Source organism: Henckelia pumila, chromosome 1, assembly GCF_033568475.1.
Source record: "Henckelia pumila isolate YLH828 chromosome 1, ASM3356847v2, whole genome shotgun sequence".
NCBI lineage: Eukaryota > Viridiplantae > Streptophyta > Magnoliopsida > Lamiales > Gesneriaceae > Henckelia > Henckelia pumila.
Window position 1 is genome coordinate 145,201,915 of NC_133120.1, and position 22,696 is coordinate 145,224,610.

The 22,696-nt window shown below is 35.8% G+C and overlaps 4 protein-coding genes and 1 long non-coding RNA gene across 5 annotated transcripts; 1 reads left to right on the forward strand and 4 right to left on the reverse strand.

Annotated features, from left to right (window-relative positions):
- Positions 1 to 777: 777 nt before the first annotated feature.
- LOC140874160 (uncharacterized) lies at positions 778 to 4,784 on the reverse strand. Its single transcript, XM_073277440.1, has 9 exons — positions 4,692 to 4,784; positions 4,351 to 4,644; positions 4,009 to 4,260; positions 3,678 to 3,919; positions 3,366 to 3,569; positions 3,026 to 3,095; positions 2,842 to 2,949; positions 971 to 1,072; positions 778 to 822 (listed from the first exon to the last, which is right to left on the reverse strand). The coding sequence occupies exons 1-9, from the start codon at positions 4,782 to 4,784 to the stop codon at positions 778 to 780; spliced, it is 1,410 nt and encodes a 469-aa protein (XP_073133541.1).
- On the reverse strand, positions 4,613 to 9,906 carry LOC140891474 (uncharacterized). The gene is made up of 5 exons (XM_073299981.1): positions 9,844 to 9,906; positions 5,547 to 5,934; positions 5,264 to 5,473; positions 5,080 to 5,172; positions 4,613 to 5,008 (listed from the first exon to the last, which is right to left on the reverse strand). The coding sequence occupies exons 2-5, from the start codon at positions 5,868 to 5,870 to the stop codon at positions 4,805 to 4,807; spliced, it is 831 nt and encodes a 276-aa protein (XP_073156082.1). The 5' UTR covers positions 5,871 to 5,934; positions 9,844 to 9,906; the 3' UTR covers positions 4,613 to 4,804.
- On the reverse strand, positions 6,088 to 9,462 carry LOC140874161 (uncharacterized). Its single transcript, XM_073277441.1, has 3 exons — positions 7,001 to 9,462; positions 6,814 to 6,919; positions 6,088 to 6,744 (listed from the first exon to the last, which is right to left on the reverse strand). The coding sequence occupies exons 1-3, from the start codon at positions 9,460 to 9,462 to the stop codon at positions 6,088 to 6,090; spliced, it is 3,225 nt and encodes a 1,074-aa protein (XP_073133542.1).
- Positions 9,907 to 13,830: 3,924 nt separating the features above from the next.
- Positions 13,831 to 20,606, reverse strand: LOC140891480 (uncharacterized). Its single transcript, XR_012152524.1, has 2 exons — positions 19,144 to 20,606; positions 13,831 to 14,070 (listed from the first exon to the last, which is right to left on the reverse strand). It is a non-coding gene; the product is annotated as an uncharacterized lncRNA (long non-coding RNA).
- Positions 20,607 to 21,669: 1,063 nt separating this feature from the next.
- Positions 21,670 to 22,092, forward strand: LOC140874162 (uncharacterized). The gene has a single exon (XM_073277442.1). It carries the CDS (start codon positions 21,670 to 21,672, stop codon positions 22,090 to 22,092), a length of 423 nt encoding a protein of 140 aa, XP_073133543.1.
- The last annotated feature ends 604 nt before the right edge of the window (positions 22,093 to 22,696 follow it).

Sequence of the window (22,696 nt, forward strand, 5' to 3'; positions counted from 1 at the left end):
CATTAAATATCTATTGTGGTACACACCTTTTGACCACGGTTTATAACCGTTGTCTTAAGTTGTCTTCTACGACAGTTATAAACCGTTGTCTATGTTGGCATACCACACCTTTTGACCACGGTTTATAACCGTTGTCTTAAGTTGTATTTTACGACAGTTATAAACCGTTGTCTATGTTGACATACGACAACAGATTTGCAACACTTTATATCCATTGTCGTATGTTTAGAAATAACCACATTTTAAAAATGATGTCTTATGTAGGTTACGACAACATATATGCAACTTCTTATATCCGTTGTCGTTTGCTTATTATTCAACCACGTTTTAAAACCGTTGTCGTATGTTATTTTTAACAACAGTTTATAACCATTGTCTTAAATTGCCTTTCCGCAAGAGCTATTATTCACAATGAATTAAAAAACCATTGTCTATTTTAATTAGTGGTATATACCCATACAAAATAAAATATTTACTACATACATAAAATATGTGAAATAATATATATCTTCAAGTCTCAAAAGCTGTGACATACATCTAAATACTTTTATAGAAATTGTAGCGCTAGTAATTTCGAACCCAACATGTCATGGAAGTTGTACAAAAAATATAGATCTACTTATCTGACAAATTTACAAGTATTTTCGATCATGATTTTCAAAAACAGCTTCTCCTCAATTGTTAAGAGTTCGATCTTGAAACAAAGCGCTTCTCCTCAATTTCCCAAAACAGCAAGTTCATTCCACATTCCCAAAACAGCAAGTTCATTCCACAGCTTCATGCCCATGCCCGACATGACTTCCAGTCACCCGACAGCCAAAACTACAAGTAACAGCAAATACCAAATAGTGTTACAAGCCAATTACGAAATTATGGAGCAATAATGTCGAAAACAATTATGGATCAATAATGTCGAAAACAAAAATTACATAAGATCCCCAAAAAAAGAAGGGTTAGAAGAACAAATTACCTGTGTCAGAATGAAAAAGGCTCTCAGATTTAACTTGGAATGGCTACTCAAGCAACTCCCCATTACAATTCCCAAAAACAGCTTAAAAAATACTGAATCTTTCTGAACAGTAAACATCTCAAAGAAACAGGCCAAAATTCCACAGCCCACCTCAAGATTTTCTTTCCAATCAGTAAATGCAAAAAAAAACAACAAACTAGCTTAGCTCACAAGCCCGAATGAACAAAATAAACCACCATTACCATCCCCTTCAACCTTTCTCAATCAGCTGGTTTGATTGGGCTCTTAAGCCGTTCATAGCAGAGTTTAACCTATCTCAACTATTATCTAACGAAAAATTTTCGGTTACGATCAAGCACAAAAAAATTATATATCACAAACCAAATACGATGATATCCTCATTCCGACATCATCATTTGGAGAACCATTTAAGAAGAACATACACGCTTTATTTTTCTTATCATGATAATCAAATAGACAGTAAAAAATTAAGTTGTGTAACATGGCAGCTAAAAATATTTCAGAGCCACACTAAAACATCCATTGAGTTCGTCGTACCCTGCACCACATCAAGTCTAAAGACTCCCACACACGGTTTCTTCCATGTTTTTTCCTTAGGTGATTATCTCTATTAAATATCAAACTTACATCCCTTTCTTTATGGAATTCAATCAAATAAGGCATCACCCAATCAATCTTAATCGAGACATGTTGCTTAAGTTGCTCATGTTTAATCTAACAACAATCTTTCCATGTGGCCCAAGATACATCACATACAACTCAAACTCTTTCTTTGAAAATTTATCTCGTATCAATAATGCACAATCAATAGGAGACAACATACTACAATTCTTTAAATATGACCAAAATTCAGTACACTTCCAAACCTTATGCACCATCGGGCAGAAAAATAGACAATGACTCGTAGATGCTTCATGCACACCGCAAAACAGACAACAAATAGGCGTTAATGAACAGGACATCCTTTAGCGACGACCCCAGGTGCAGTGGGGCATGTAGCCAACGGACAGTGACCATCGGGCAGAAAAATAGACAATGACTCGTAGATGCTTCATGCACACCGCAAAACAGACAACAAATAGACGTTAATGAACAGGACATCCTTTAGCGACGACCCCAGGTGCAGTGGGGCATGTAGCCAATGGACAGTGATCATCGGATTCATCAATTTCAGAGGGGGGAGACAGGGGGACTGTCACTTAGAGAGCCACAGCTCTGGCCTCCATTGACAGGGCCATATTTGAACAAAACTTTGTTTAAAAATGCAAGATTTGAACCAAATTAATCTTGCATATAACCAAATTAAACAAAACACTTAAATACTCTGCCAACCGTCTTGTTATACCACTTCATAATTCAACAAACCTATAATGCACAGCATGCATATGGAAAATATTCTACAAGTTTAGGCAAGACTTGGCCAGTAGAAGTAGCAACTAAGTGGACTCACCAATATTTATTATGTGAGCACAAACGACAAATAGCAACTAAGTGGACTCACCAATATTCTACATGCAAACGACAAAATCATCAGGTCATGTAGGTCTTGGCATAAACATGCAGCTGGAGATTTAAATCTGATAAGCATAAAACAATACTTAATTCACACTGACAGTCATAGGTAGAGTACCTTATCTGTAAAATTTCCGTTGTTCGTCCATAAATATACGTATCTAGTAATGAATATAATCTTGTATGCATTCCGCCCATTCGGAACGAACTTCATTAATTTCTTCCATTGAGTACTCTGTTTTCACGAACTTCAAACCACAAATAAATTATATTATTACCCAAATAAATGTAAATGACTTTGGAAAAAAATAACAAAACAATTATTTGAGAAGATTTACTATAGCGGACAGTGAATGCTTTTCACTGTTAACATTTTCTTTAATAATATCTTTCATAAATCTCATCACATAATAACCACATTGTTTTGCATCTGGTTGTCGAGGACCCTGTGTAGAAGAAAGCAGAATGTCTCATCTATAAATAATATTTGTAGATGAATCACAAGTAGACATGCATACATACCTTTACTGTTTCCCATATTGCCTGTTTTCTGCCTTTCCTTTCTTTGTTAGAATTAAACAATTTCAAGCTCCTTCATACATAATATTAACACATTAATGTTGAATCACATAATTAAGTCCTCGATAAAAACAAATATGTACTCACATATTCACTACATATTTCCAGTCTTCATAACGATTACGATGACTCAGTGGATCCAAAAAATAAACCATCTCTACGTAAGGATCAATAACAGTGAGAATCCAATGAAACCTATGCGTAACAATATATTATTAGTGCATACATTTCCCTAAACAGTTTCCAAAAATCAATTTCATATGATATTATAACATTTGCTTACCCAACATTAACTGGCACCAAAACTAGTTGATTTCTCGATGAACCACTCAACCTATCTGCCAAAACAGTCGCTCTTTCATTGAAGTGTTCAATTTTACCATTTCTGTCAAGGTTGGTCACAAATGGAATGAATTGGATGGTGTGTGGATTCATGAACCTATATTTCTCAACCTTGTTATCACTTTTCATCTTTCTGTAAAGATGCCTGCCATTATCAACAGAAAAATGTTATTATGCTTAATTAATTAAAGTATGTACAACGTATATGCTAAAAAAATTAAGGTATAAAAGTTCATGTTAATTGAACACCTACCAAATGTAAACAACTATACAATTGGCAGATACTGGCTCCAACTCATAAAAGGGAATGATGTCTTCAAGGTGCACAAGTAGTTCGTATTCTTCATCAAACAAATCATGATCTAAATTGATTGATATATTATTTTCCTCATCAAGAGCATGCTTGCAGAAAAAATGCAACATATTCAAGGACTTCGGTACATGCGATGCCAAAACAGTACTTGTTTTCTTCACATTTTTCTTCTTTCCATGCTTCTAAAAATTGCAAATGTAGATGTATATGTTAGGTACAGTTCACTAAATTTTATTGGACAAGTTAATTCCAACTATAATATCATATTTACCTCATCCCGCATCAATACCAAGTGCACAGGCCAAGCCACGTGAGAACCTACAGCATCACCAATAGTATCACATTCATTTGGAATTGGGAATGGCAGCTGTGCTGATTTCTCCACAGCCTCATCAATGGCGATGCGCATACAATTTACGGGCAATGGAACTCCATGAAGTAAGTTACCACCTCCATTGACATGAACAATTGTACCGTATGCAACTACAATATTAGATTCCAGTGTCAACGTAACCAACTTGCCCTATAAAACAAAGTTTCATCATGTTATAAATTGATTCAACTCCCGGGTGACATTCATTCAATTACATAATAACAGTAGCGTAGGAAATACCTGCAAGAAATCGTCTTTGCTCAGAATTTGCATGTCATCATCAATGAAAGTTGCATAATATGGGGCACTCTTTTCTGTTTTGATTTTGTCTTCATTCCTGAGATGTAAATTTACGGAGCAACTACCTTTCTCTTCAATCTCAGAGGCGCATGCACCATTTTTAAACATTTCTTCCAACTTTTTTATGCGTTCGTCTTGATCTGCAAGGCGAGTAGATTGTTCTGAAATCAATAGTTTTGCCTCTGACAACTCTTTTTTATGCTGCATCAATAAGTGGCCATCACCAGTAGGCCTCTTCCATAATGTACCAACATTAAAGTAGACAGTTGGAGTTATATGACCTCCAACACCCCTGACACGTCCACCATGCTCTTCTGAATCAAGTACATTTGAAAGGATATCCTTTTTTGACCCTTCAAATTGCGACTTACCATCCCGTTTTTTCTTCACATATTCATCCTGTCAAGCACAAGAAATTATTTTTTACCAAAAAACAGTTTAGTTGAATAAATACTATTGGATTCATGTACTTATTACATACAATCTTTTCTATTTTCATTTTCAGATCATCTCCTTCAACTTCACCCTCCTTATTCACCCGTCCTTTCTTCCAAATAAGAGCCCGATTGACATCATCATCATCACATAATTCACTTGCCTTCAAACAAGATAAAAAATATCAAATGATTGTCATTGTTATAGAAGATAGGCTATGAAAAAAATACTTACTATTTCATCAGCAAATTGTGCATAACCTTTACGGGAAAGCCGATGTGGGTATATGTTCTGCTTTCTTCTCTTCTTTTGCTCAGCACTTAAGTTCTAGATAATTCTCCACATGTGTTAATGTATCGGTATATATAATAATGACATGTTAAATTGTTTTTAAGAAGTAATTAATAATCGATCTTACCATGAAGTCAACGGACATGCGAGTGATTACAAAGGAACTCCAATCATCCCGTGGAATACCGTAGCCACTTGGCGGTTCTTTCAACTCCTCTGGTTTATCAAACTTCGAGAAAATGAACTTCTCAGTTAGATGCGTCTTGTATTGCCGCCACTTACTATTCGCTGAATGCAAACAGCCCTTCCTCCAGCTTGGGCTAACATTGTATGTCAGCTGTAAAGAAAAGTATATATCAACCCATACATAACATTTAAATTATTTAAACTGTCAAATACTTCTTACTTACATTAACTGATTCCCATATTAACTCTTTAACATCACTTGGAACTTGCTTCCAATTCTTGTAACTGATCTTAATCTTTTCTCGAGCGAGAACTCCTATATAACTCTGCATTTCAGCCGCAAACTCTCCTATTGGCTGTCCAATTTTATTGAACATTACATCCTTTCTAACTCCCTGCACCCTTTGCCTAACGACCTTATCCAAACGTGTACGTCCTCTAGAACTTCTTGTCATCTCGGTCTCAGTAGATTCCACCGGTTCTGCCTCATTGTTTTCAGCAGCTTTACCATTGTGATAACCCTTACGAAACTGTTCACGAGCTTCCATAGTGCCAGAAATTAGAAGATTATTCAATGCCAAATCAGACCTCAAGTTTCCCCAATGACAGTTCCTGCAAAAGTTGACATCTTCTTAGGCATACGTATTAAAACGAAATAAAGAGTGATAATGAAAACGAACTATAAATTTCAAGATAAAATACAAAGAAAATAGATTAACGAGATTTATATACTAAACAGTAAAAAAAGGATTTCAGTGGGTTACATTATGCATTGTCAACCCAAGTTCCATCACAATCTTCACGAATGCATGGTGGTTCATTTTCATCTTTTTCATCAACATCCAATGGTTCCATTGGTAGAAATCCTCTAGTAAAAGATTGATAATGAATTACAGAGTTTTCCAACACATCCTCAGATATGAATTCAATGTACTCCTTGGTAGGAGTAGTAAGTACAACATGCCATGTAGGATCTTGAGGATCTTCAATATAAAACACCTGCTTTGCTTGACTGGCTAAGATAAAAGAGTCAGATTTGAATCCAACTCTTTTCAAGTTCACCAACGTGAAACCAAGATCATCAACTTTAATACCGTTATTATTCTCAACCCAATTACATTTAAACATTGGAACTTGATATTTGTGGTAATCGAGTACCCATATCTCTTGAATGACTCCAAAAAAAATCATGTCTGACACAACTGGATGTTTGTCCTTTGCACTGGCAACTTGCATTGTTTTTGCAATTAAGCTTACTCCAGAGTTTTGAACAACTCGTGTATCATCACACTCTTTGGTATGATAAGTTACCCCATCAATCAGATAGCTAGAGTACTTTAACACTTGATTGCTAGGTCCACGGGCTATCCACCTTAATCTTTCTGATATTTGACAGGTGGAATGACCAACACCACTTCCAACCTATATCTCACAATGTGATAAATTTTATCACGAACTTCAAAACTTATATTTCAATGCTATGACACTTACACGGTCACGTAACCAGTTAGCAAACGCGCGGTTGTGCTCATCTTGTAACCACTTTTTGGACTTAGCTTTATTGGGAAATTTTTCATTCAGAAATGTCATGTGTTCCCTAATAAAAAAATAAATGTGTTTATGTTAAACAATAGATCAAAAAAGTTGAAAGAAATTACTAATAAGTTAGAGAAATTACTCGATATATGGATCAACGTCAACATCATTTTCCAACACATAGCGATGCGCTTGATGCAACTCATCAAGGCTAGTGGAGTACACTACGGCACCAGATAAAGGCCTAGTAAGTTGTAATTGTCGATGCCTTGTTGGGATCCCAATTGTATGAACGTTAGACATGTATTCGGAGCAAAATTCCACAGCCTCTTCAGCAACGTAACATTCGGCTATACACCCTTCCGGCCGATTGCGATTTCGCACATAGCCTTTCAAGATCTTCATGAATCTTTCAAATGGGTACATCTGCCTATACCAAACAGGTCCACACAATTTTACCTCCCGCACAAGATGGACAGTTAAATGAACCATTATGTCGAAAAACGATGGTGGAAAATATTTTTCAAGCATACACAATAGGGTAACAATCTCTCTTTGCAGACCATCCAACTTTGAGACATCTATCACTTTATTGCATAAAACATTGAAGAACCCACACAACCGGATGATAGTATCTCTAACATGTTTAGGCAAGACATCGCGGATGGCGATTGGAAACAATTGTTGCATCAAAGTGTGGTAGTCATGTGACTTGAGGCCAACAAGTTTTAAGTCCTTCATTGACACCAGATTTTTAACATTGGAGGAGTAACCTGTCGGGACTTTCATTCCAAACAAAGAATTGCAAAGTTTTCTTTTCTCAGTCCTACTTAGTGTAAAACAAGCTGCTGGCAAAAAAGTTCTATTCTCCTCCGTCTTTGGTGCCAAATCAGTCCTCACATTCATCTCCACAAGGTCTAGTCTAGCGGCTACCCCATCCTTTGTTTTTCCTGGAGCATTAAGTAGCGTACCAATAAGACTTTCACAAACATTTTTTTCAATGTGCATCACATCAAGCACATGTCGAACATGTAGATGTTTCCAATACTCTAGTTCAAAGAATATAGATTTTCTTTTCCAACATGATTTTGTTTCCAACTCCTTGCGCTGAAGCTTCCCACTCATTTTTCCCGCACGATAGTTAATCTTAACAACTCTTTCCAACACTTCAAGCCCAGTTAATGGTTTTGGTGCGGGGTTAAACTCTTGTTTCCCATTAAAAGCTTTTTTTTGCCTTCGGTAAGGATGATTTCTAGGAAGAAACCTTCGATGACCTGTATATGACATTTTTCTACTATGCTTCAACCTGGTCGAATATGTTTCTTCCCCACAGATAGGGCATGCTTGATATCCTTTCACAACACAACCTGACATGTTCCCATAAGCAGGAAAATCATTGATTGTCCATAGTAAGACAGCTCTGAGCGAGAAATATTCTTTCCGATATGCATCATATGCATCAACACCTATCTTCCATAAACATTTTAAGTCATCAACTAGAGGTGCTAAATAAACGTCAATATCATTTCCAGGTTGTTTGGGTCCAGAAATCAATAAAGTCAGCATCATAAATTTTCTCTTCATACACAACCATGGAGGAAGGTTGTAAGTGATCATCACAACTGGCCAACAGCTATATGCATAACTCATCAAACTATGGGGATTGATCCCATCTGCTGATATGGCCAATCTAAGATTTCTTGACTCCGATGCAAAATCCGGCCATTTGTGATCCACTACTTTCCAAGCCGGCGAATCAGCTGGATGACGCAAGTATCCATCACAAATTCTTTTATCAGCATGCCAAGTTAACTCTTTAGACACCTCTTTGTTCCGAAATAATCTTTGAAATCTAGGAATAGGTGGGAAGTACCAAAGAACCTTTGCAGGAGTACCTTCATTCACCACAGAATTATTACCCAACTTCCACCTAGACATACCGCAAATAGGACAATTGGACAAGTCCTCAAACTCTTTCCGGTACAAGATACAATCATTAGGGCAAGCATGTAATTTCACATAATTCATTCCTAATGCACTGAAGCTTTTCTTTGCATCATAGTAGGATAAAGGCAATTCATTGTGATCAGGAAGCATTTCTCCTAACAAACTTAGCAAGTCAGTGAAACTTTTATCGCTCCAACTATATTTTGCTTTCAAATTAAATAATTTCACAAGTGCTGTTAACTTTGTAAATTTTGTGCATCCAGAGTATAAAGGTTTCTCGGCATCTTCAAGTATCTTATGAAATTGGCTTGGATTCTCAGCATAGCTATCATATGCATCATGTACCATATCTATAGTTTCCTCGGCAAAATATTTGTGTTCATCTGGTCCTACTTGATCACTATCATTCATTGGGTTCTTGACCGTAGATCTTTCCCCGTGCCAAATCCATGTATGATATGTTAAATCCATGCCATTAGAACACAAATGTGCCCTTATAGTGCGAACATCTTTCATCTGTAGATTACCACATCTTGTGCAGGGGCAAGGTATTTCATTTGGATCGTTGGAATTTTGCATTGCAAATTGCAGAAAAGATTCTACCCCAACCTCATATTCATGTGATAATCTGTTCTTTGACATCCAAGCTTTGTCCATTACTCATACAAATAAGCAACCAGCACTAAGTCTTAAAAAAAATTAATCAATGTTTTATCATTCTATTTTGTTGAAGAAATATACCAGTTAACACTAGTTTCTAATCTTTATAATAAAATCCTTAAATATTGATCTAATCCACCAATCAACGGACTATGGAAAAATAAGGAAAGAACTAATTCTACTAATGTCCAATATTTGAGTGAAAAGGAGCGAATTTCTCAGAAAAATAAATTTTATGATTTGATATTCAACCTAGAACATAATGAAAAATTGTGAAAAGAATTCAATGGCAAAGAAAACAGTAACAAAATAGAACCACTTTTTGATGTTCATATTTCAAAAATCAAAAATAAGAAATGAAGAAGAGGATTGTCTTACCAGCAGTATACCACAGACAAGATTCACAGATCAGTTCCCATCCACAGAAACATTGGCACTGAAGTTATCTAACACAGCTGGAAATAATCCTGTATCAATTTAGAACACGCACCATTATGGCCAAGAAAACACACAGAGAAGTATGAACATTTTTTATGAAAAGTATTGGTTGCCAAGAAAACATTACTTGATGGGCAGAATTGTTGGCGTAGCTAGTTGCACCATTTCCTACAGTCATATGCACATCAACTTCCTTCACTCCCATAATAATTATGTTTGTTATATTTTGTTTGATAATAATGATCTCCTTCTTTCACCAGGCTGAGAAACTGAATGATGAAAGAAACTGGAGAGAAGGCATGCGTGTGAGAGTGATGCTGAGATGTTCGGTATGTTCATAAAGCTTACTTTTTTTGGAAATTAAAGACAAAACAGAACAAAAGAAAGTCCCTTTTTGTTCATAAATTGGTTTTTGGAGAAAATGAATTCAATCTGTTAAGTTACATTGTGCAGCCAAAATCCGTGCTAAAGAACAGAAAATCAGAGTTCGAAGGATATCTGGACCACGATGAAGGGTCGATGTCTCACGAGGAAGATTCATCCTCCCGGGCAAACGTTACAGAATCATTCGAGGTCAATACTTAATTCCTTACTAATGACATTAAATTATTACTACCAAAATGTGACAAGTATATGAATTAACGCTTCAAATCTTCTGCTATATGATCAACTTGTTAAATTTATTCATGTATAATCAGTTAATCTACCAAAATTGATCAGACATTAGCCGATTTTTTTTCCAATAAAAGAATCATTCATCACAGGATAAACTGAATTTAGTAATCAGATACAGGGAAAACATTTCTTCACTGACCTTTTTCTCCTCAACCAAGCGCAAAAGTTATGGGATTTCTCTAGAATTCTACACCAGAACTCGTCATTACCGAGCCATTGTTTGAGGGGGCACTCTTTCAATTGATTACTTCACTCTTTTAAATGGATGCGCACGCCTACATTTATCCTCTGCCTCCTCTGTCGTGGATCCCTTGGCAATTCCAATGGCCTCCACTGTCAAAAAATCGAGCAAGTCAATCCAAAACGCGAAACCAAAAGTCACGTGCATCTTGAAGAAGACCGCAAGCAACACCAGCGTTCCACTTTTGCTTGCAACAGAAAGAGATGATCAGAATGAATGGACTAAGGGAAGTACTCTAATTGCTGCCAATGACTTGGCTGCATCGTTACACGCCGAAAGTAGAAAGCTGTTTCTCAACGATGTGGAGGAATATCTGGACCAAGTTGAGCGAAAATTCTCATCAAGGGAGTGTGAAAACTCGATTGCTGGGATGATGTACAGAGTGAAAAAGGTGAGCGACTGGCTGGATTTGATAGTAAATAAAGAGGGAAGTCTTCGAAAAGATGGTGGAAGATTGAGTTCTATTGATTTGGAAGATTCTGAAATCGAAATTTTTGGGAGACTGAGGAACAAGATTTACGCGATCTCGATGAAGAACATCGAGCGGACAGCAATGGCTTTTGAAACCAACAGAAACTGATCAAAAAAGTGTACAAATTTCACATTGTGTATGGATCAAAGATTGGCTATGCAGCAAGATTTGTTGATGTATATAGAATTTGCTGTAGTTAGAACCAAGATGCGGTACTATAACTTCCTAAGGCAGTGGTTCTAATTATAACTATAAAGTTTAAAAATTTGCAATTTTTATACTTGATGAAGTTTTATTCTAAAAAATTATATAATAACATCTCAATGAATACCAACTTTAATTCCAGTAAAGAAAAAAAGGCAACTACTTCGATTTGCCCGACAATTGTATTGTATTAAAGAAGGCCACACTTCCAGCTATAACACATAGTACATTATTGAAATTTAAGAAAGAACCAAATGGCCAACTTCTGTCACCATGCCTCCTCTAAGCACAGACCCACCATTATCATCATCTTCTTCTTCTATAACAGGTACGTACTCTATACGTATTTCTTTTTCATTCTTTTTCTTTAAAAAATATATAGTCAATTTTTTTTGTTGATAAACAACACACATTGTACAAGGAAACCAAAGAGTAACATGAGTTTTGTGGTATGAACTCGAAAATAATATCACAGGCAATGGTTTTACACAAACGGATGAGCTAATGAAAGAACCCAAAAAAAAAACACAAAATAGAGTCTCGTTTTTCACCTTTTCTCGACATTCACCTAAAACCCAAACAACAATAAATCTAGACTCTCAACATCTACTAAAAATACCTAGAAACATGAGCCCGAAGAAAGAGAAGAAAGCAACAAAACTTACACGTGAAAGTCGCGACACTGAAGCTCCGATCCAAGCTTTAAACTCACGATTGAAGTCACGATTGTCGTTGCCAAGGCTTGGGCTAGGTGCAAAGAGGTCGGACAACCATTTTTCGGCGATCCATCGGCGCCGGAGGTGAGCTGGGTTGAAGGGGGCGAAGGGTTTGGCTAGGGATTGGGTTTCTCTCGATTCTTCTTAAGGCAGACGTAGTATATGGGTTAATGTTATATGTATTATATTTTTTAAATATTATTATATTTTTAAAAATATTAAAAATAAAAAAAAAATAAATAAATAACAAGGACAACAGATTACAATCTGTTGTCTTAGACCTTCAGAAAAACTCTAATAGACAACGGTTTTTAAAAACCGTTGTCATAGAACATCAAAAACGCGCTCATTGACAACGGTTTTTAAAAACCGTTGTCTTTGACAAATATAAGACAACGGATTTTTAAAAACCGTTGTCTTTTTAATTAAAAATACGATTAACGACAACGGTTTTTGTAAAAACCGTTGTTAAAGGCAAAAAGACAACAGTTTGTGTATAAAACCGTTGTCTTTTCAGTGTTGTTAATGAGCATATTTGTTGTAGTGGGAAGATCAGGATAAAGTAAGTTTCACTACCTCTCATGAAACTTTCTGTTACAAAGTGATTCCTTTTGGTTTGAAAAATGCAGGGGCTACTTATCAAAGGATCATGGACAGAGAGTTCGCTTCTCAGATTGGCAGAAATGTGGAAGTTTATGTGGATGATATCCTGGTGAAGTCTCAGGATGATGCAGGTTTGATGACCGACTTGAGGGAGATCTTTGCCACGCTCAGGTCTTACGGAATAAAACTCAATCCTGAGAAATGTGTGTTTGGAGTAAGAGGAGACAAGTTTTTGGGATACATGGTTACTGAAAGGAGAATTGAGGCTAACCCAGAGAAAGTGCAAGCTATCCGATCCATGTCTCATCCTCGAAATCGACAGGAAGTTCAGAGGTTGGCAGGAAGGATAGCAGCTCTATCTCGGTTCATATCCAGATAAGCTCATAGAAGTTTACATTTCTTCAGGGTTCTTTGGAAAGATAAAACATTTTAGTGGGATGCTGAATGTTGGAAGGCATTTGAGGACCTAAAAAATTATTTAGCCGAACTTCCTGTATTGGCTAAGGCAATTTCGGGTGAACCATTGTACATCTACCTATCAGCTTTGGAAGGGGCTGTCAGTTCAGTTCTTATCAGGAAGGAGGGTACAGTTCAGTACCCCATCTACTTCTTCTCACACACCCTTAAGAGTGCTGAGCTCCGGTATTCAGAGGTCGAAAAGTTGGCACTTGCTCTTGTTATGATGGCCAAGAAGCTCAGACCTTATTTCCTATCACATCCTATTGTAGTGTTAACCAATAGCCCTATTTGAAGGATATTAACTCATGCTGACATTTTGGAACGATTGGTGAAGTGGACTACTGAACTTAGTGAGTAATATTATTCAGTATGAACCAAGAGCAGCGATTATGAAACAACTCTGACCTCTAATTTAAATTAATTAATAAAGAAAAAAAAGCGGATTTTTAAAAAATTTCGGCATGACCTATTTGTTTATGTTCAAATCCACCTGTCACAGACAACAAACTAAAAAGAAATAATGTCAGACATAAAATCATAACACGAACAGCACAAGCTTACCTAAAAGAACCAACCCCAGACAACGGTGAAAAAGGGTTAACAGATTTACATGCCATAATTTAAAATCTACAAGTTTATACAATTACATTTACTCAACAATAAAAAAAAATAACTACTTCTAAACATTTAAGTTATATTAATCTCTGCGGAAGACTAGCATAGGTCGGAAGGATGTGTCGTGCCCGCATCGCAATCCGCTCGATTGTCATGCCCCTCAATCTCAACAATAATCTAATCTGCACCAAAAAAAGGTAGTGAGCCTAAAGGCCCAACAAGTATAAACCGTGGAATAACAAGGGTTTAAAAATACAAGCGAAAATACTTAAAATACTGTACTTGATATTCCTTGAAACTTACTCAGAAAAGTTGAATGATAAAAGAGAATAAGACTTAATGCAAGCAATGAACTCACACATAACTCACACTTTTAAACTTGAAACTTTCTTAAACTTTACTTAATCTCATGCGTGACTAAAAATGAATATAAACTAAGTCGAGTCAAATTAGAACTGATCTGTAACTGGAACTGTAACTTTAACTGTAACTTGTGAACTGTGAACTTAGATCCTTGAATTGTGACTCTCTGATTTCGATCGCGATCATGGCTGCAGTGCACTATGCCGCAAGGAAGTCAGGATATCTCCCAACCCGTCTTGCCCTATAAGTGGTATGGGAAGCCAAGATTTCTCCCAGCCCATCCATACACATGAATTTTTGGTAAGGGAAGCCAAGACGTCTCCCAGCCCGTCCAAACACATGAATTTTACTGTACTCACAACCAACTCACTTCGTTCATAAAAATGTTTTCTTTCATTCTTTTCTTGACTCAACTCAAAGATATATCATGCATTTTATGAAAATGTCTCTCTTTGAAAACATTTACTCAATTATTAGATTTATGAAATAAATGATGCAAGATGGTTGACAAGGATGAAAAACATGATTTAAAACACGGAAACGATAATGTTTAAGTGGCTGACCCTAGGCTAGACTAATAAACCAAAACTCCCCTTTCTCCTCAACTAAGACTCACCATGAGCGTTCAAGCCGAAAACCCATAATTCAACCTTTCCTTATCTAAATTGACTTTCGCTTGAACCGACATCTCATACACACTCCAAACTAGCCCAAGGATCATTCTTTAACCTCCCATGCCAACCCGAGCAGCCCAAACAAAACGGAATTCCGGGCAGCAACCACGCTAAACAAAATTCTGCACTAACCACCTCGACTCGTAACCCTCCTAACTCGATCAAAACTAACCTGAATTGCTCCCAATTTGAACCGACATGCTCCTCACATCCTATATTTTACCTTGAACCAGACCCCGGGCAGCCCCTGCTACCCGAACCAGTCACCTGAACCGATTAACCGCAGGATTTGCACAAAAGAGCTAAAATTCTGCACTACACACTTAAGAACATTTCACCCCTTTGCACCCCTTAACCTCAAACAAACTTGGTCCAGCCCCTATGCACACACCCTGGATCATCACTTGAACCACACTTAGCCCCTGGACCAGCCATGGATCGAACACAGCCACCAATGACCCCATTCAAGCACAACAAGCCTACGCTACTCAACCGAACTAATCGATTCGATGTTCCCTACTCGACCAGCCATTGCTCCACCCATCCAAACCACTCAAAACACATTCAAAACATCACAATGGGTGCTCAAATAACTAGCTTGGCAGCCCCTTCAACATTACAAGCAACATTTTCGAAATTGCACTTAAACTCCAATCAACATGCATCAAAATTCGAGTACCAAGCATAAAAAGTGTAGCTCATTAAAAGATTCATAACATATCTCGAAATCAATAAAAACAATACATAATTTTCGAATTTGAGCATGAACCCTAGTGAAAAATTGGGGGAAAATCCAAACCCTAGCTAATTTTTACAATAAATTCGAAATATAGCAAGAAATCATGGCATAGAACATAATATTTTTGCTTAGTGACCAAATGAAAGCTTTATACTTGCCTTACGCTTCCCATAACTCACGAAAATAGGCAGAAAGGGGCTGTAAAATTTGAAATCCAGCAGCTAAGACCTCCTAAGGCGTGCTCCGGCCGGAGAGATGGTGGTATGGTGGCGGCGGCGACGGAAAGGTGGAAGATGGAGGTGGCCGACGGGTCTTGAGAGTGAGGGAGAGAGATGGGGCGGCTCTTGAGAAATTTGGGGGCTAGGGTTTGGGTTTTAATTTGTTGTGTGTGTTGTGTTTTAAAAAAAAATATAATATGTAGTATTTTAAATGGTGTGTGTAAAAGTGCAAGTCTCCAAATTATAAAAATGCTACTATAGTTATTACAACTTTTGCACTACACACTCTAAGCCCCTCAAACACTCTAAGTTTAAAAATTCAAGAATTGATTTAAATACTTAAATCTCATTTGCCGAGTTTGAAAATGCTAATTTTTGGAAAAGTTTTAAAATAACTTCAAGAAAGCAATAAAAGCGATTTTAGGCACCCGAAAAAAATCCAAGGATTGAAATTTCGTTTATTTACCTCAATTCTCACAAATATTAACTTCTCGAAATAAAATTTAAGAATTTACCGCCAAACCGTCACCTCATGCCGGAACCGGAAGCCACCGAACCCAAGAATCTCATGAATAATTAACTTAATAATTAAATAAATAACATTTGAAAGAATTTAAACACTAACTTATAAATTAAAATCAATACTTAAATATTTTGATGTCGCAGCGATAAATAAAAATTTTTAAATAATAAACAGAGCGATTAAAATAATTTAAACAAACTAGACGAACGTTTAAAAACAATTTAAATAAATACACAAGCGGAATAAAAAAAACCTTTAAAACGATTTGGACAATCAAAAAAGATTTAAATAAATAAGCTAGACATTTAAAATAATTTAAAGTAGTTAACCGCTAAACTTAAGTTATTTAAATTTAAAAATAAATAAGTTGGACAATAAAAGTCATTTAAATAAACAAGCTTATACCTTTAAAATCTTTAAATCAAATAAGTAGTGTAATAAAATAATTTAAATGAGTAACTTAAATAATTAAAAACATTAATTAAATAGTTAGTACAATAAAAATTATTTGAATAACTAATAAAATATTTTATTAACACATAATTCACATAAAGAATTTAAATCAATTAAACCTACAAAAATATTAATCCTAATATTTATTACATTTAATGCATGTAATTTAGTAAATTGGATTTTAGGCGCCACAATTCCTTCCTCCCTTAAATGAAATTTCGTCCTCGAAATTCAAGACTTACTTACTAGGTTGGAATACCTTAGACCAGATCAACACTAAATTTTCCAACTTTGCACTAATATGAGTTTGCCCAAATCAGCTTTTGCTATGCACTCTGATTCTTATCAACACCTACAAAGCAAGGAGCTAAATAACTCTCACTGCAAAATAAATTTGCAATTTCCTATTTATCCTCAAATGATTGTAGCCTAAGAGAAATTTCGAATCACTGTTCCCATGTGACTGTAAGAGTTTTTAATTTGCCACCTAAACTTCTAAAATATTTGATACCTGCCTTAGTTCAATAACCTTGAAGAGTTTGTAATTCGACTGAAAATGCTTTCTCATCGTTCCTCTAGCACCCTAGTATTTCCCCAATAAATAAATTTACAGCTTATCCAGAAAAACTATTTGAATGTTCTATTCATTATTCTGTACCCATAATTGGTGCATTAGTCTTACCGGTTGACAAATCACAAAATCTTAGAATGCAAATGTAAAGTACCCAAAAGTCTCTAGGGGCAACTCTATTTTCTATCTCGTAACTGTTCACTCATTTTGCTTACCAAAGTCATCTGTTTACTCTTAACGATCCTATTTAAAGTTGAAACAATTCATTCAATTAATTTACTACCTAGCAGTCTACTTGCTAGAACTAGATATAATTGATAGTCGTCATTCCTCGGATCATAACAATAACTTAGGATTTTATCTAGTACAAATACTAAATCCCAACAATCTAAACACTTACTATGCGGCTACGAGACAAATATCTACACAAGAAATCGAAATGATAACTGGAATTATGATCCACCCATATTCTCATCATGGTGGATCATGAAAGGAAACAAACATACAAATAAGGCTGCTTAATATGAAATGAAATAATGCAAGCATTACAAACAAACGAGCTAAAAATGAAAATCTAGATAAGTGAAAACAACTCACTCATGATCCAATTCTAGGGATGGGTGAATAATAATGGAGGCTTCAAGAATAATCACTATGAGCTAACAAGATACAAATTTCGTGATCATTCATCAAATGGTAATGAAATCGTGCTCAACAATCAAAACACAATTAAGACGGTCAATGTGACTTCAGTCGAGAGAAGTTCACACAAGTTAATAATCAGGGGAATCAACGGTACTAAGACATATCCATATGTCAACCACAACATAAGTAGATCACAAAAAAAAAGTCGAGGTGAATCTTACTCACATCAATATGCGGCTCTAGAACCGAATAAAAATTCAAGAAGTGTGAAATATAAACAAGATTTTATTAAGAAGTTTGACCAAGGTCAAAATGGCAGAATACAATGTTGGTTGATGTCATACAAATTCATAAATGAACAAAGGATGTGCAAAGAAATTTCAGATACTCAAAAGTATATGTTGCAATAGATATGAGCACAAGAGAGGAAAAATGAAATAATAATCAGAATAATAGTTCACATAATTGAAAGGCTCATAGTAATCGACTTACTAATTCCAAAATCATATTTGCCAAATTGACAACAGAAAAACTCAAACTATCTATTATAATATAAAACCAAGTTCGTATCTCAAGTCTTCACTTTAGTTCTATTCATAAACTTAACTGACTAATCACATATCTAGAAATTTCTAAATAAATTATTCACTTAGTTGTACCCGAATAATAAAAAAAATACATTCATAATAGAATATCTTACAACAATGACACCCAAATAATATTTCCTAATGCATAAGTTCAATATCTTCGACAAACTCCTACTATCTCATAAAACTTATTAGCACTACCTAATAACTCAAACAACATCCACGTACTGTCTAAAACTGAAAGGAATATTGGTACACCAACTCCGTTTAACTTGGAACCGCATGCTATAAAAATAAACAGTCAAATGGTATACTTTAAACTACTAAAAGAAAAAAAAATTTAAACGAAAATAAACACTGAATTAAACATTTAAATAAATTAAACTTTTAATTTTGAAAATATTTTTAAATAAAAGGAACACATCAAAACATTTAAAGTATCCATTCAAGTATGACTAACACATAAAATTCATTAAACTTACAGATTTTGAGGCGAAATTTCTCGAGTTTCTTGCAACCGGCAGTAGGCACAACTCAAACCAGAACCATGCTCTGATACCAGCTGAAACGACTCAAAGATATATCATGCATTTTATGAAAATGTCTCTCTTTGAAAACATTTACTCAATTATTAGATTTATGAAATAAATGATGCAAGATGGTTGACAAGGATGAAAAAAATGATTTAAAACACAGAAACGATAATGTTTAAGTGGCTGCCCCTAGGCTAGACTAATCAACAAAACTCCCATTTCTCCTCAACTAAGACTCACCACGAGCGTTCAAGCCGAAAACCCATAATTCAACCTTTCCTTATCTAAATTGACTTCCGCTTGAACCGACATCTCATACACACTCCAAACTAACCCAAGGATCATTTTTTAACCTCCCATGCCAACCCGAGCAGCCCGAACAAAACGGAATTCCGGGCAGCAACTACGCTCAACAAAATTCTGCACTAACCACCTCGACTCGTAACCCTCCTAACTCGATCAAAACTAACCCGAATTGCTCCCAATTTGAACCGACATGCTCCTCACATCCTATATTTTACCTGGAACTAGACCCCGGGCAGCCCCTGCTACCCGAACCAGTCACCTGAACCGATTAACCGCAGGCTTTGCGCAAAAGCGCTAAAATTCTGCACTACAAACTTAAGAACATTTCACCCCTTTGCACCCCTTAACCTCAAACAAACTTGGTCCAGCCCCTATGAACACACCCTGGATCATCACTTGAACCACACCTAGCCCCTGGACCAGCCATGGATCAAACACAGCCACCAATGACCCCATTCAAGCACAACAAGCCTACGCTACTCAACCGAACTAATCGATTCGATGTTCCCTACTCGACCAGTCGTTGCTCCACCCATCCAAACCACTCAAAACACATTCAAAACATCACAATGGGTGCTCAAATAACTAGCCTTGGCAGCCCCTTCAACATTACAAGCAACATTTTCGAAATTGCACTTAAAACTCCAATCAACATGCATCAAAATTCGAGTACCATGCATAAAAAGTGTTCATTAAAAGATTCATAACATATCTCGAAACCAATAAAAACAATACATAATTTTCGAATTTGAGCATGAACCCTACTGAAAAATTGGGGGAAAATCGGAACCCTATCTAATTTTTAGAAGAAATTCGAAATATAGCAAGAAATCATGGCATAGAACATAATATTTTTGCTTAGTGGCCAAATGAAAGCTTTATACTTGCATTACGCTTCCCCTAACTCACAAAAATAGGCAAAATGGGCTGTAAAATTCGAAATCCAGCAGCTAAGACCTCCTAAGGCGTGCTCCGGCCGGAGAGATGGTGGTATGGCGGCGGCGGCGGCGGCAAGGTGGAAGATGGAGGTGGCCGACGGGTCTTGAGAGTGAGGGAGAGAAATGGGGCGGCTCTTGAGCAATTTGGGGGCTAGGGTTTGGGTTTTAATTTGTTTTGTGTGTTGTGTTTTAAAATAAAATATAATATGTAGTATTTTAAATGATGTGTGTAAAAATGCAAGTCTCCAAATTATAAAAATGTTATTATAGTTATTACAACTTTTGCACTACACATTCTAAGCCCCTCAAACACTCTAAGTTTAAAAATTCAAGAATTGAATTAAATACTTAAATCTCATTTGCCGAGTTTAAAAAATGCTAATTTTTGGAAAAGTTTTAAAATAACTTCAAGAAAGCAATAAAAGCGATTTTAGGCACCCCAAAAAAATCCAAAGATCGAAATTTCGTTTATTTACCTCAATTCTCACAAATATTAACTTTTCGAAATAAAATTTAAGAATTTACCGCCAAAATCCAACGTCATCTCATGCCGGAACCGGAAGCCACTGAGCCCAAGAATCTCATTAATAATTAACTTAATAATTAAACAAATAAACATTTGAAAGAATTTACACACTAAATTATAAATTAAAATCAATACTTAAATATTTTGATGTCGCAGCGATAAATAAAAATTTTTAAATAATAAACAGAACGATTAAAATAATTTATACAAACTACAGGAACGTTTAAAAACAATTTAAATAAATACACAAGCGGAATAAAAAAAACCTTTAAAACGATTTGGACAATCAAAAAGGATTTAAATAAATAAGCTAGACATTTAAAATAATTTAAAGTAGTTAACCGCTAAACTTAAGTTATTTAAATTTTAAAATAAATAAGTTGGACAATAAAAGTCATTTAAATAAACAAGCTTATACCTTTAAAATCTTTAAATCAAATAAGTAGTATAATAAAATAATTTAAATGAGTAACTTAAACAATTAAAAGCATTAATTAAATAGTTAGTACAATAAAAATTATTTGAATAACTAATAAAATATTTTATTAACACATAATTCACATAAAGAATTTAAATCAATTAAACCTAAAAAAATAATAATCCTAATATTTATTACATTTAATGCATGTAATTTAGTAAATTGGATTTTAGGCGCCACAGATTAAAGCTCAAGCGTTGGCCGATTTCTTAGCCGAAACAAAACACATGGAAGGAAAGGGCGTGTGGAAGGTATATGTTGATGGTTCTTCTAATGGTGAAGGATGTGGAGTGGGGGTGCTTCTGATATCCCCTCATGGAGATGAGATCAGGTTGGCAGTTAGGTTGGATTTTCGAGCTTTCAACAATGAGGCAGAATATGAGGCCATGTTAACTGGCCTTCGGGCAGCTAAGCAAGTTGGGGCAGCCCGGGTGCACCTTTATTCTGATTCGCAATTGGTAGCTCAGCAGGTGAATGCATCTTATGAGGTGAAAAGTGAGAAGTTAAAGGAGTACATGAAGGCAATAGAGGAAGCTCGGGGCCTCTTTGATGAGGTAATGTTTGATCAGATCCCAGAGAGAGCAATGAAAAAGCAAATTCTCTTGCCAAGATGGCCAGCTCACTTCATAGCTGGAAAACAAGGGAGATAGTTGTGCAAGTGGATTTAACGCCCTCTACTGAGCTCATACCAGCGGCTCAAGAAGAGAGTGATTGTAGAAGAGAACTCTTGGGATATATGGAGAAGGGTGAGCTACCAAGGGATCCGAAAAACACATACATGTTGAAACAGAAGAGTCTTCGTTTTGTGATGATAGAAGGAGTCCTTTACAAGAGGTCATTTTCCGGACCTCTTCTTAAATGTTTGGGTCTTAAGGAAGCTCATTATGTCTTGAAGAGATACACTAGGGTTGTTGTGGCAATCACTTGGATTCTTATTCTCTAGCCCGTAAGGTGCTCTTAGCGGGATATTTCTGGCTTACTATTCTGAAAGCCACTACAAGAAAAACGTCTAAAGACAACGTTTTTTCCGCGTTGTTAATGTTCCCGAAAAAGCGTTGTCGTAGCTAGTGTTGTAAAATACCACGCTCAAAGACAACGGAAAAAAGCGTTGTCGTTTCTGGAAAAGACAACACTTTTTAAGCGTCATTGTATCTGGAAAAGACAACGCTTCAAAAAAACATTGTCTTTTTTGGTAAAGACAACTCTTTAAAAAGCGTTGACTTTGTTCAAATAAAAAAAAAATTTATTTCACAA

Coding starts and splice junctions, on each gene's coding strand:
- LOC140874160 (XM_073277440.1), bottom strand. CDS start 4,784: ATGGTAAGTCGCAATTTGAAGGGTCAAAAAAGGATATCCTTTCAAATG. Junction 2,950..3,025: donor CAATATGGGAAACAGTAAAG/GTATGTATGCAT, acceptor TCTTCTACACAG/GGTCCTCGACAACCAGATGC. Junction 823..970: donor CCTTTTTCATTCTGACACAG/GTAATTTGTTCT, acceptor TGTTACTTGTAG/TTTTGGCTGTCGGGTGACTG.
- LOC140891474 (XM_073299981.1), bottom strand. CDS start 5,870: ATGGAAGCTCGTGAACAGTTTCGTAAGGGTTATCACAATGGTAAAGCT. Junction 5,474..5,546: donor TAATATGGGAATCAGTTAAT/GTAAGTAAGAAG, acceptor TTTTCTTTACAG/CTGACATACAATGTTAGCCC. Junction 5,009..5,079: donor CACAATTTGCTGATGAAATA/GTAAGTATTTTT, acceptor TCTTGTTTGAAG/GCAAGTGAATTATGTGATGA.
- LOC140874162 (XM_073277442.1), top strand. CDS start 21,670: ATGGAAGGAAAGGGCGTGTGGAAGGTATATGTTGATGGTTCTTCTAAT.
- LOC140874161 (XM_073277441.1), bottom strand. CDS start 9,462: ATGGACAAAGCTTGGATGTCAAAGAACAGATTATCACATGAATATGAG. Junction 6,920..7,000: donor GACGTTGATCCATATATCGA/GTAATTTCTCTA, acceptor TTTTTTTATTAG/GGAACACATGACATTTCTGA. Junction 6,745..6,813: donor CTAACTGGTTACGTGACCGT/GTAAGTGTCATA, acceptor TGTGAGATATAG/GTTGGAAGTGGTGTTGGTCA.